Below are 14467 nucleotides of genomic sequence, written 5' to 3' on the forward strand. Positions count from 1 at the left end.
GAGAGAGAGAGAGAGAGAGAGAGAGAGAGAGAGAGAGAGAGAGAGAGGAGAGAGAACATACAAAAGAAAACAATAAACAAAACACCCTGGTGAAGAGAACAACTTTGAAGTACATCCTGGAATAAGACGGACAGATGGTTGGACAGAAGAAGGGATGATCGGGCAGACATATGATGTAATAAATGTTGATGGTAGAACCTAAGCAATTGGCAATGTGTGTTCCTATGCAATTCTTCCGTGTCCTGAATGTTTGAAAATTTACATAATGAAATATTTGAGAAAAGGAGACATAGCTAGATTTAATGTCAACTACTTTTAGGGAAAATACACTGAGAAAGGCTATTGGTATGGATTGATGGGTTCTGTGCCTGGAGCAGGTAGTGGCAACTAAGCCTACACAAAGGCCAATGTAGGGCATGCAGGCAATGCAATGCTTAGGGCAAGGCTAACACGAAGAGTGGGTTGGGCCAGTGTCAATCAGCAACCGAAGTGTTATTGCAATACCTTTTCCTAGGCTGGATGTCTAAGCATCTGATAACAATTATTATAAAATAGTAAAACAGTGAAGGTAAGAAAAAGAATAAAACAAACAAAAATACCTTCCACAAATATTGAGCTAGCAAACTAAAATTCCATAATAAACTATCAATCTACTGATAAAGCTAATAAAATTAACAAAGAGAATAGACCTAATGAACCTAATTTAACTGAGCTTAGTTCAATAAGGCTGCTGTGGCTCAGCCAGAGAAGAGGAAAAGTGAGCCTCTAATAGATCTAACTGTTTCCATGGAAACTCACCGTAACTCAGGACAAAGCTTAAGATATGTATAAGGATGTGTAAGACAATGGCTCAGCAAGCTCTAAGGCAAATTCATGTTTTCCAGTCTTTATAACTGGCATGCACAGAAGCAGAAAATATAACCATAAGGAGGAGATACTAAATGTAATACTGGAAATACAAGGAAGGAAACCAGGAGAGAGAGGGATGGGAAAGGAAGAAAATGAGCAAGCTAGCTGTGGTGGCTACATTAGTAACAGACAGAGCAGAAGTTAGGCCAGAGATTGTAAGAGGAAGAGAAGAATGCTGTTTCATAATCAGGAGGGAGATAATTTACCATCCAGACACAATAAGCCTAAATGTTTATTCATCTACAGATAGTACTTCAAAATACAAGGTAAAAAAGAGACATAACTCTAAAAATAAGGAGAAAAATATACAGAGATTACAATACTCTAAACAACTCAATAACTGGTAGCAGTAAGGGAGAAAAGTCAGCAAGGAGAGCAAGGACTGGAACAGCAGTATCAACCTCTCTGACCTGGTACAGAGCATATCACCCAGCAAGCAGAGAGGCTCTCCTTCTAGTGCACTAGGATGTTTACTAAAGACAGACCATACTCTGGGCTATAGGTTACAAACAACTAAAAATCTCAACTGCCTAAAAATGAAAACATATGTACCAAACTTTGATGCTGATAAAGCTATACTTAGAAGGAAAACCTAGAAGCCAAAGAAAAAGAGATACCTGAACTGTCTCAACCTTAACTGAACCAAGTTTCCATCAATCAAATATGTGCTAAGACTTTGGCTCCAGAAATCCTTGAGCACACATCCTCACTGATGGTATCTGTTCATGTAACATTCTATGCGTCTCTTACCACCCTAACATCCTGTCTCTGTCTCCTATGAAATGTACAGTTCCTATAAGCCAGTGGCTCTTAACCTTCCTAATGCTGCGACCCTTTAATACAGCTCCTCATGTTGTGGTGACCCCCAACCTCTCAGCAAGGTTGAATATGGGACACAGAACAAAGTGGTTTGGAGCCCTCCAAAACTCTCTGATTCTCTAAGAGTTGGTTTGAGAGTTTCATGTTTGTTTTCTTCCTGTAAATACCCCCCAACAAACCCAGGAACAGCCACCACAGCACTGGTGTACACTCACAGTCCTCAGAATCACCGTGACTGCCATCAACAGCCAAGTGCTGTAAAGACTTGCTCCCCCAGGCACCTAATTCAAAAACCATTTTATCACAATCAACCAAAGGCATCTTTATTTAAATTAATTACAAGGCCATTACATGCAATGGGTTACTAGGAATCTCATTTCTCATTAACAAGGGGCTGAAGAATATCCCGATAACAACCAGGTGTCCAAGCTGTAATCAACCCAACTTGCAAGCTCTGTCTTTGATGGGATTTTGCCCAAGAACACTTACTCAGTCACAGCCTAGCTAGAAGACCAGAATCCCATCAACTATTTAACAGAGAGAAATTAACTAAAAGTCATTAACTAACACTGGAGATGTAACTCAGTGACTGCCTAGAGTGGGAGACTCTGCCACAAGCTATCATCCCTAAGACAAAGTAACAGAACAAAGAAACATGTGGAGTTGGGACCCTATGCGGCTGCAACTCCAACGTAATGAAATGAGGCTGATCTAGGAGACTTGAAAACGATAAACCAGGACCAGAGCCACTGCCAGGGTGAAGCACTGTTACTACAGGAAGACATACAAGAAAAGCAACTAAACAGAAGCAGTGTGCCCCTGAATCCTGTCTAAACTTCACTCTGTATCCTTTCTTAGTAAAGCAATATGGGTAGACATCTAGCAAAGGAGAAATATGGTTTTCTGTCCTAGACTCGCTAACAGAGTATACAGGGGTGCTGTAAGGCTGACGGACAATCCCTTACTAAACTGTGGTGCAGAGGAAGCAGGGAATTGCTGCCAAGTCGAAATTCTGAATTATTTGGGTAAGGTTTTGAGTATTTGACTGACTGATGCTGCTGAGCCTCAAAGAAGCCACCGTGGAGGCTGGAAGACATTTATGTCCTGTTGTGTGACTTTTTTCTTTTCCTAGCTATTGTTATTGAGATCTAATAACAAGATGTTCCTGTTCTTCCAGCAATATTCACCAACAGAGGTAGATGCAGGACAGTGAAGAGAAGCTAGAAGCAAGGACTCAGCTGTGTGGGATAAGAACCACGGGTGCAGAAACATAATCAGTAAAGATTACACTGCAGATATTACCGATACAAAATGACAAGAATGAGAAGTATGGCAGGTTGACCAGCTCACTCTTGTTGCCTTGGTTGGGATATTAGAAAGATGTCTGTAAGATTAAAGTGGTGCCCAAGTTATCATTTCTAGCAGATGAATCCGGCTTTGGTTTAGCTTGCAAATAACAATATAAAAGGCTTATCTACATAGGTGAAGTTAAGCCGAGTGGGAAGAATGGTCAGTTAGGTTCAAATAAGGACAGAGATGACTGGCACTTACTGACAAGGTCTTGTGGCCTCAGCAGTGCTCAGCCCAGACTTCAAGAAATAACACCTCAGTAGAAGATTGCAACACTTGTAAAACTCATACTGACATGAGGTAGTAAACAATCATTATAGATTCAAATCAAGCCTTAAACCTAGCTTGAACCTATGTTTGTCTGACTCCAAAGTGTCTCTCTGCCTCTCTCTGTGCCCCTCCTCTCTCCTGTCTTCCCTTTACCCTTAGATGCCAGCATTATGTGCAATATGAATTTCACCCACTTCCCCAGTGCTAAGATCTAATTTAGTGGCCTATTTAACAAGGCACATAATGCAATTATCAACTAGATACCAGTTTTCCTTAGAGAGGAAAAGTAGGTTGAAGAGAGTAACACCAGTGTTCTAGTCCTTTCAAACCTGTGCATTAAGACTACTTTTTAAAAAGAATCTGGGAAACATCTTCCTAATTCTAATTACAAACTTCCTTGAAGTAAATGACAGCAAATAAAACCTGAAAAATTAATAATAAATAACACGTAGAGATCCACGTGTGGTGGCACACGCCTATATTCCTAGACTTGGGATGCTGAGGCAGGAATGCAAGCATATGCTACAGGGAAACCACCCATCTTAAAAAGAAAACAATTTTAGATTGGGCTTCATCTTAACCTGTCCACATCATGGGAGTTTTATGCTGTACCATGGGGGCAAGTGGAAATATTAACATGTTCCTTCTTTCCAAAAGGAGACTTCTATTTTCAGAAACTGACCGGGACCTGTTAAAGTCTTTAAAGTAACGATGAATATATAATCTGGTGGCATTTTTGAGCTTGATTTACAAAGCCCACTTCAGTCCCAAACCTGTCTGCCTCGGTTCAAGCTGTGTGCTCTCAAATGCATACCTGTTCTCACATATTTTTCAAAGTACTCGTTCCCCAGTTCCCCAACCGTAGCTCGTGTCTTTTCTGTAGGGTCCTCTTCAGGCCATGGTTCTTGTTCATTTAGAACCACTATTCAACACATTTGGATTCACCGGTCTTTTCAAGGGGTAGAAGGCTGCAGTCTAGAGAGCAATCGCTCAAGGCTAGTCCCATGGTTTCAATCAGCTGTGTTTATAAGCCTAAACACGATAAAACCGCATCTCCTCAAGAGGGATACCAGAGACTCTACACTGAAAGAATTGTTCCTGGGTTATGTAACTCTCCTAGAAGCAAAATGCCTCCACCCCACAGAATAACTTATTCCTAAAATCTCGCTCCTTTCTAAAAACGTCCTATCAAGTAAAGATCACTTCCAAAAAAGTAGACTGCATCAAAAAGCCATTCAATTACCAAACAGTAGCTACAGAATTCGGGTAAAAGTTCCTCTGAAAGATCTGGGACCAAGCAAGGGTCAGCTCGGGTCAGAAACACAGCCAAGCTCCTTCGGATCCCGTCTGCGCGCTGCGGGGCTGGTGACCGGTCTCTGCTGGGCACAGATTAGGCCGGGGCCCGGGACAAAGCCTTCGGGGCACGCACTCTGACCCCAGCACAAGGACCAAGCTCTCCCCTGCGGTCCCATCCTACCGGGGCAGCAGCCTGGCCTGGGCCGAGTGCGTTCGGTGGCGGTGACCGCTCTGCGGGAGCACGGACCCCACACCCAGCCGGCGGTCCCTGCACCCTCACTCCCAGCCCTGGACACTCACCATCCTAATACCAGGCCGGTGGTGACGATGAAGCAGGTGAAGACTACCGCGATGTAGAAGAGCGGAGAGTATTCATAGAGCGTTACCAGGAACACTGCGGCCATCAGGGTCTCCTGGGCTCAGACCAGCCCAACCCGGCCAGCCGGGACCCAAGCCGGTATGGCGCCCCGGAGCGGACAAACTTTGTAGGTCCTCACTCGCCCAGGCTTCTGGGCAGCTAACAGCTGCGGCCACTAGAAACAGAATGCCAATCACAAGGTTGATAGCAGGTATGCCACGCCCCTCCCGCTTCCCGTCCCGACTACTGGCTACGTAACGGGGAGGGGCCAGCTCCGCCCCGCCCTGCGCTCAGGATTGGTGGCCAGCGAGAATTCCGCCAGCCCGGCTCAGTTCTCAAATTCCAAGCTGCAATTTAAGGCCATCGGGGACAAAATTTAAGTTGATGCAGATTCTCAGAAGCACGAGGTGTCCTGGAAGCCCTGCAAAAACCCTAGGCAAAGTTGGGAATGGGACAAGGGCTGGCATCGACAGGGCGGGGCATTGTCTACAAAATGATCTCGATTTGCCAATAGTCGCGGAAAACTCGAAAAGAGGTCACTACCGCAAGCGGTTTTTTGTAACTTTATCAACCTTTTTAAAGTAAGTTTAATCAAAGGAGAATCGGCATACATACTCAAAATTCTCTTAGAAATAAAGCGGTTGTTCTCCCTCGTCCCTCTATTTTCTTCTCAAATTAGAATTAGCCATTTCTTTGAGGGTTTTAGTAACTAATTTTTGTTTATTAGGAGATCTTACTTAGTGCAGGAAGTAGCTTAATGTCTGCTTCCTTTCCTCACCCTCAATGAAGTCTCCCGGAAGTCTCTCCTAAAACCACATTTATATCTCTTTTACTTAAGCCCTAAAACGATCCCTAGTTACAACACAGACAGGAGAAACACCTCCCACCTCAAATCCGATCCTGTTACTGAGGAAGAAAGGGAGAGTGGGCATTAGGACGCTTAACTAAAGGCTCCCTGCCATGCTCTCAAGTCACCAGGAAATGTATGCTTTAAAAAGATGAGTTAGCTTTGTCCAGTGACCTTGACCAAATAACCATGTATTTTCTGGAGTACTGCTATTTAAGAAGCTTGTTTCTATGTAACTTTTTTTTCATTAGTAGATATTGAGTTGTAAATTTTGTTTATTTAAGCTATACCCAGTTGTTGGAAATGTTTTTATTACCATACCAAGCACTGCAGTGAGTATCCATAAAGCTAAATTACTTATTTAGGCTAAATCACTGAGGTAGGGCTTTACGTATATTTAAAATATTTTAGAGACTAGAGTCAAGAAATACTGTGTCAGATGCACAATCACACCATTCCAGGTGGCAAATCTGAAGGCAATTTTATTACAATAAAACAAAAGGAAATATTTATCGTGAGTCAAAAATGTAGGAAGTTGCAGGTAAAGTAACATTAAATATATAGATATGATTTTGCTCCTACTCAACCCCTATTGAACCCACAGTAAAGCGATTTAAGATGTAGGTAGGAGCCAACAAGATGGCTAAAGGCGCTTGCTACCAGGCCTGACAGCCGGACTTGGAGCTTCTAGAACCACATGGTAGAAGGAGAATACAGTTGTCTTCAGAGAATATGGTTGTCTTCAGACCTCTGCAAGCATGGGCTATAGTAAGTATATGTAAATATATGTGCACACACATAGCAACTATATGTAATGAAAGAAAAGAAATAAACATTTTCCATAATGTAAGGAAGAATAGAGGGAGCCAAAAAAAATGTTTTGGAAGATGAAAATCAGATAAGAACAATTTACCAATCCAGCCCTGAGAGCCGACTCCAAACCAGAAACAAAGAAACGAGGAGCCAGCCGAGCTTATCCTGAGGAACTCTCTAAACAAACAGGAACAGACATTTAACTCAAGCCTTTACCATTTCCTACGTGGCTATGCTACAACCACTGAAATATGTGTCTGACACAGAATCTCTCCTGTGTATTCTGCACACAGTGACCCTCTTCACCACCACCAATGACTTTTCTATAGAACAAGTCTAATTCCACTGGTAAAAGTCCTGGGTTGGCATGCCATGTTTTTCTTGTTCTTTTTAAAAGTAATTTTAAAGTAAATTTACAAAGTAATGAGTATTATCTTGTTCAAGTATATCATTGTTTTTTGCTTTTGTTCATCCTGTTACCTGTTACCTTCCTTTGTCCTTCCTCTCTTCCTTCTGCTCCTCTTTCTCTCTTTCTTTCCACAAATAGATTTATTCTCTCTCTCTCTCTCTCTCTCTCTGTGTGTGTGTGTGTGTGTGTGTGTGTGTGTGTGTGTGTGCACGAATGTGCACTTGCAGATACGCTCATGTGCATGTGTGTGAGAGAGAGAGACAGAAATAGAAAGAGAGAGAGAGAGAGAATATGTAAAAGTCAGAAGACTCAGGGGACAATCCTTGCTTTCTACTTTGTTGGAAATAGGATGGCATCTCTTTAAATCAAAGATCCCGAGGTCTTGTTTGGCATGAATGTGAAATGTCAAAGTTATGTTTGAACATTTGGTCCCCAGATGTATGGCTGTTTGGAGAGTCTGGGGACTCTTCAGGAGGTGAGGCCCAGATGAAGGCAGTAGGTACCTAGGGGAGAGCCTTAGGAGATTGTCAGCTGATGAAGCTTCCACTGCATCCTGAGCCTGGTCTGCTATGGTCATGAGGAGCCTGGACCGCAAGCTCAGGGGGCCACACCTTCCTCGCTATGACACATTCTAGTCTGAAATCCCCAGTCAAAATAAACTTTGCCTCCCTTAAACTGTTGACAGATAGCCTGTCCAGCAGCTGAGAAAAGGGACGAATACACCCACTTATGTCTAAGAAAAAAAATCCGTGGAGGCTGGAGAGGTAGCACAGCAGCTGAAGGTGACCCTCTAAAAGGCTCAAGCATTCAAGGACTGATCCCCACTGGTGGATCTAATCATTAAAGATGACTGGATTGGCTGGTCAGAATGATGTATACATAAAATCCCAGCACACAGGAGGGAGAATTAGGGGGAATCTCTGTGAGTTCAAAGCCACCCTAGCTTACACATGAAATTTCAGGCCAGCCAGAACTGCATAGTAAAATCCTGTGTCAAAAAAATAACAAATTAATTAAAAATAAATGACTGTGTTGTGGTGGCCTGACCTAACCAATAAAATAACTCTATCAATGGGTTCATAATTGTGAATTACTATGAGGTGGTGGATTTGAGAGGTAGGGCCCAGTGGGAGGAAGCAGGCCACTGCGGGTACAGCCATGGAACTGTGTCTTGTCCCATTCACTGTCTTTCCTGGCTGCCATAGCATGAGCAGCTTTGCTCTACCATATCCTGCTGCCATGATAGTCTGGTCTTACCATGGCTTAGGAACAGCCAAGTCAACTGGCTATACACTAAAACCCCTGACACCAAGAGCCGAACAAACCTTCACTCTGCTCTGTATCAGGAATGTTGTCAAGACAAACACAACTACTGAAGAGGGCAAACATTAACTAACAAACTTCCAACAAAAAAAAAGGCAAAATGGCAAGTTCTGTTAGAAGAGGTACACGGAGACTGGTTGGTATCCATCAGAGGCCTGCCCTTTTCTGAAGAGAAAGGAAGGAGGAATGGACAGGGCAGGAGGAGGGGTAGGGAGAAGGGACTGCAAAGAGAGGAGAGAGGGGAAACTGCCGTCTCTACCATTACTCTCTTGCCATTCACCTCTGTTCCCCTCTAAGCACAAACCTTAAATGGAATGTATTACCAGTCTTCTAAGTACACTGCTGACAGATGCAGGTTCATGAAGCCAATTCAGGAGATCCATTCTAACAGTCTGAACACAGAATTACAAGGAGGAAATTGAGTATAAGGCTTGGCAAAGCTCCCCTCAAAACTTAAGTATAATTCTAAGTACTTCGAGGTTCAGATTTACCCTACTGAGGAGAATACATGTAAGCTGGCTTTCAGGTACTGAGTCCATAGAAATTAGAGTCTGTGTGGAGGAGGGGGAAGTCTTAAGTGTTGTTGTTGTTGTTGTTGTTGTTGTTGTTAAGATAGGGACTTCTGAGAGTGGATCGATGGACGGCTCAGTGGTTAGTAGCTCTGACTGTTCTTGCAGAGGACCCAAGTGCATTCTCATTCTCAGCACTCTTGTAGCAGCTCAGTTTCTGCAATTACAGTTTCCTGGACCTGGATGTACTCTGCAAGCACTTGCACATACACACACAAACACACACACACACAATCAATAACACACCGTTTGTACTAATAAAAAACGATGGGGACTTCCTGTCCCAGACTATCTTGCAGTCTGGTGCGCGTTTGATCCTCTGCCTCAGTCTCCAACACATAGCTAGGACTACAGGTGAACACTAAAGGGATGGTTCGTCTTAAAATTAGTAAAATAAGCTATGTGCAGATTCCAGAGCTGGCTATACCTATTGTCTTAGGGTTACTATTACTGCAAGTTGAGATGGAAAACATTTTTTCTACTTACACTTCCACATTGCTGTTCATCATCAAAGGAAGTCAGGACTGGAATTCAACCAGGGCAGACACCTGGAGGCAGGAGCTGATGTAGAGGCCATGGAGGGGTGCTGCTTACTGGCCTGCTGCCCATGGCTTACTCGGCCTGCTTTCTTATAGAACTCAGGACCACTAGCCCAGGGATGGCCCCACCCACAATAGGCTGAACCCTCCCTCACCTATCACTAATTTAAAAACATGCCCTAGAGACGGATGGTCTAGAGGCAGTTTCCCAATTGAGGTTTCCCCCTTTTAGATGACTCTAGTATGTGTCAAGTTGACATAGCACTATACAGGACATTTATGCTCTTTCCCTACTTGATAACCCCTTATTTTTCTTGTTCTCTTCCTCTTCCTCCTCTTCTTCCTCCTCCTCCTCAACAACAAAAAAATCTCTAAGTAAGTTTAAGAGTTGGATTTAACTCTGAAATCCCTATTTGAGAAGCCTTCCTGGGTGCTTCCTCTTCTCTCTAGTGATCACTCTCATTAGTATATTTCTGATGGGAACCTTTCTGGCTTGGTTATAAACATCTTCTGATTGTTCTAGCTAGCTTTTCAGGTAGCAGGAGGATGACACCTCACTGTGTTCACGCTGCAATAATCTATCTTATATTTGTCACGTCAGAGTGAGAGAAGTTCTTTTGAATAAGTTACTTGGCAGCGCCACATAAGCTATTCAGGGTAAACGGGTATAACTCTCAAGGTCCCAGGAAAAATGGCTTCTCTTTATAATCTGTTACCAAGTTAACTCTCGTGTGCATGCGTGCGTGCATGCACACACATGTGGAGGCCAGTTCTCACTGCCCACTGCCTCCCCAGTACTAGAATGACATACTTTTCACTAATACACCCGACTTTGAACTCAGGTCTTTGTGCTTTACACAAAGCGAGCAATTTATTGACTGAGCCATCTTTCCAGCCCTAACTGAGCTAGTTTTGTTCTTGAATGCCACCCTTCCCCTGCCAATAGTATGGTTGTGAAGGAAGAGAGGATAATGGGAACTTACATTTATAAACTGAAAGTCTTATTATGATTTGGGTCTGGAGTGGTGGCTCAGTGAGGCCAGTGCTTGCTTGCCTGTGAAATGGTGATGGTCAGATCTCTGAAATCCATGTGAAAGCTAGACAGACTGAGTGTGTATGACATGGGTTCTATAGGAAGCTGAGAGAAGAGACAATTGGATCCCCAGAAGGTCTTGAGCCAGGTGGCCTGGTATGTGCAGAGGCAGTAAGACACTACTGTGGAAACAAACAAGGTGGAAGGTGAAAACTGACACCTGAAGTTGACCTTTGACCTCTACATGTTCACTGTGGCATGCAGGGACCTGTGGAACACACACACACACACAAAGACTTTTAAAAAGGAATTGGTCTTTTTGAGTTTAACACTTTTAAGAATCTGGCCTCTTTCAAGAAAATTTGTAGCCTTCTCCTTTCTCTCTTCCCCTGTCTCTTGCTTCTCCTAAAAGGATAATCTGATGACAGCAGATGCTCATGGGATATTGTGGTGGGAGGCGGGGAAATGAGGGTGCAGTTCTGCACCATGCACACAGGTTCTCACCAAGCTGAAGACAGCTTTGTCTGAGCGTCTGTTTCTAGAGAGTACCCACCACTGAGATTCAAGGCTCCAGCCATGAACTTGTGTCAGTAGAACCTTCAGTAACGCACAGCCTCATAGTCCCGAAGGCCTGCTAGATGCTCATCTCCGTTTTACCAGGGGAGGGAAGCTGTTATATGAACGTGTAGATTCTCCTGCACGTCACATGGTGGTTTCAGGGCCATCTTATGCAAACAGATTAGCCCACTTCTGCCTCTGAATATATCTTTATTGCATTAAAGATGGAATAGAGTCAAATTTCAGGCCTCTCCCTAGAGAAGAGGATTTTCTCTGACACCCGGCCTATTTGGATGCTATGGTGACCACATCCTTCCCTCTGCCATTTCCAGCTGGAGGGGAAAGCCAGAATGGGAAAGTGAGGCCCTGCAGGTGCTCAGCCTTCCTCCTCAGCTTCTACAGATCCAAAGCAGAAAGCTTTTCCTTCCTACTGTTGACTTTGTCTCATCTTCCCTAAGGAGTGGTATACAAGAAATCCATTTACCATTACCCAATATCTGGATTTTAAACAAATGCTAATAGAGCTTTAAAACTATATAAGGTGCCCTCCCTGAAAATCTCTGGGGTTTTAATATGATTCTGTTTTGGAGATCCAAAACTCTATCTTTAGAAATCAAAGTTGCTCGTTGCATTTCTTTCTTCATTTCTCCCTCCCTCCCTTCCAGTCTTCTGTTTTTATTCTTAAAAATTATACCATTAGTTTGTGTGTATGAGTGTTTTGCCTGCTTGTACCACATGTATGGAGTGGCCCTGAAGGCCAGAGAGAGCATTGGATCTCCTGGGGCTGAAGTTACACTGTGAACTACCATTTTGGTGGTTTCTGAACATCTAGCCAGTGTGGAGAGAACAGTCTGTGCTCTTCTTAACCCCTGATTCTCTGCAACTTCTATCCTTTATTTTTGAATTTCTGATGCCACAGTTCTACTAATCTTTTGAGGATAATAGTTATGGATGGCCAAGGAGAAAGTACCAAAAGATATAAAAAAATATTAAAATGTTTTTAAATTTTTCTTATATTTCTTTTTCCTAAAGCTGCCAACCCTTTTATCCACATTGTCTTTTTTGTACCTCATACTGTTTCTTAGAAAGACAAGTTTATCTCAGTTTTGGAATACCAATAGTAATACATTTAAAAGGTTGTAATTTTGAGTGTCACACTTTGAAACAATAATGGCGCCGGGCGGTGGTGGCGCACGCCTTTACTCCCAGCACTTGGGAGGCAGAGGCAGGCGGATTTCTGAGTTCGAGGCCAGCCTGGTCTACCGAATGAGTTCCAGGACAGCCCGGGCTATACAGAGAAACCTTCTCTCAAAAAAACAAACAAAAAAAAGAAAGAAAAAAAGAAAAGAAAGAAAGAAAAAAGAAAAAAAGAAACAATAATGGCACCTGGGTTTCAGAGTTCAATTCGGCTGTGACTTGAGAATAAGAGCATGCATGATTGCCATGATCACCATTTACTAGTGAGTATGACTACTCTTTGGAAAATAAATGAATTCAGCAAGTTCTGGAAAGCACACAGGGTCAGGGATGGCGCTCTGGGACCGGTGGAAGGATGGAAGCCGCGTCTACCTTTGAAAAGCATTAAATCTGAACGTAAACTGTAACTGACACTCACATTTACCGCTAAAGTCATTGCCTCAGGTTTGTCACCACGAAATTCCTGCCGTTAAGGCTTGTAGAATATTTAAAGACACCAAGAATCTGCGCACCGCCGGGTTGGCTCATTCCTTGGTAATCCGGAGGGCGGAGCATCCTTCCTTAGCAGGCAGGAGAGGCGCCCGCGTCCGCATTTCGCTAGATTTTGGGCCTCGCCTCCCGCCGTCCGCCGTCACGTGCAGGCCACGGCGGCCGCGTAGTTAGGTGGGGGGAAGCTGAGCCGTGCGCCAGCCGAAGCAGGAAGGGAGGTGGCTGCCGAGCCATTCTTAAAGGGGCCCAAGAGATCACTCGGCAACGGACCGCTGACGACCGGAAGGAAAATGGTAAGTGGCGGCGCAGGGTGGCACCGCGGGGCTCGCCATCCATTCCCGACTTCCAGCGGCGGCCCGGGAGACCCCCGCGCCGCGGGCGGACGGTTGGAACGTGGCCTCCGCGTGGTCCGGGGTCTGGCCCTTATGGTCCCCGCGGCGGAACGGGCTGGGCCTGAGGGGCGGCGTTGGTGGCGAGTGCCTGGATTCTGATTGCGTTCCGGCCTCGCCCAGGCTTCTTTCTACCCGCGCCCCCTTGATTCCGCCTGAATAGCTCCTGATAATCCACATTCTTCCAGTCCAGGCCGTTGGAACCCATGTGACCCAAGGTTCTATGGTTTTTGCCTTAAAGCAACTGTCAGAGGTTTAGTTTTGCTGCGTGTGGGGCCGTGGTTTCTGCTCTGCTTAACAATGGACCCCAAGCATAAAGATAAAGTGGAGAATTAAGTCAGTTGCTATCAAGGACCTTCTAGATCCTTCCCAAAGTGTTTTTTTTTTAAGTACGATCAAGTGTTATGGAAACAACAACAGGAAGAGGGACCACTTCCGTCTAGCAGATCTTACTGTGGTCATTGAACCCAGTGAACTCGTGGCTTTTCATCCTTGTGACCTTTCAGCTACATTCCAGGGTGTTGACACTCGTGTTTGAGGCATCTCTTTCCTTATTCCAACCCCCTTGGCTACTGGGATTCAGAACTCCTGGCTTTCCTCCTATTTCTGCTGATGCATCTGTTCCCCTTGGATTCCTTTCTCCATTCCTTGGGCTGTGCCCATGAGAGCCCTAGGCTCCATTCCGAGGCTTCATTTTCTATTGTTTTTCTCTTTGCTGAACTCCTGGCTTTAGTAACCACCTACACTGAGTTGACTTGTGAGTTCCTATCTCTGACCTTAACTGAGATCCAACCAGCAGTTACATTCCACTTTTTGGTTAATATATGTAGGAAGCATTTCATCACACAGATGCCGCAGAAGCTCCTCAGTTTGTCCAAAAAGAACTTTTAATTTTCTCCACACATCTGGTCTTCATTCTGCCAGAATTCTGCAACTTGGCTAAAGGTGTGTTTGTGTATCTTACACAAGCCAGAAGTCTAGAAGTTATCTTTGTAAGCTTTTATTTTCTTCATACCTGTATGACTTAAGATTTGGGGGAAGATGCTTCTAGCCTGTCTAAGTCTTCAATGTCCTGCCAAATGTGGATGGTTTTGGTGTAGGTGTGAGGATGGTGTTGGTGTAGGTGTGATGATGGTGAGGATGGTGTTGGTGTAGGTGTGATGATGGTGAGGATGGTGTTGGCGTAGGTGTGATGATGGTGAGGATGGTGTTGGTGTGATGATGGTGAGGATGGTGTTGGTGTAGGTGTGAAGATGGTGAGGATGGTGTTGGTGTAGGTGTGAGGATGGTGAGGATGGT

At 44.2% G+C, this 14467-nt stretch overlaps 2 protein-coding genes across 2 annotated transcripts in view; one reads left to right on the top strand and one right to left on the bottom strand.

Annotated features, from left to right (window-relative positions):
* Cgrrf1 (cell growth regulator with ring finger domain 1) overlaps positions 1–5174 on the bottom strand; it is a 21549-nt gene extending 16375 nt beyond the window's left edge. Inside the window, exon 1 of the mRNA XM_028758592.1 lies at positions 4945–5174. Within this exon, the coding sequence (XP_028614425.1) occupies positions 4945–5048 (104 nt within the window). The 5' untranslated portion in view covers positions 5049–5174. The remainder of the gene's footprint in view (positions 1–4944) is intronic.
* A 7797-nt stretch (positions 5175–12971) lies between these two features.
* Positions 12972–14467, top strand: part of Gmfb (glia maturation factor beta) — a 15035-nt gene continuing 13539 nt past the window's right edge. Inside the window, 1 exon segment of the mRNA XM_028758591.1 lies at positions 12972–13072. Coding sequence (XP_028614424.1) covers positions 13070–13072 — 3 coding nt within the window. The 5' untranslated portion in view covers positions 12972–13069.

This window comes from Grammomys surdaster, unplaced genomic scaffold (genome assembly GCF_004785775.1).
Source record: "Grammomys surdaster isolate TR1022 unplaced genomic scaffold, NIH_TR_1.0 126198, whole genome shotgun sequence".
Lineage (NCBI taxonomy): Eukaryota > Metazoa > Chordata > Mammalia > Rodentia > Muridae > Grammomys > Grammomys surdaster.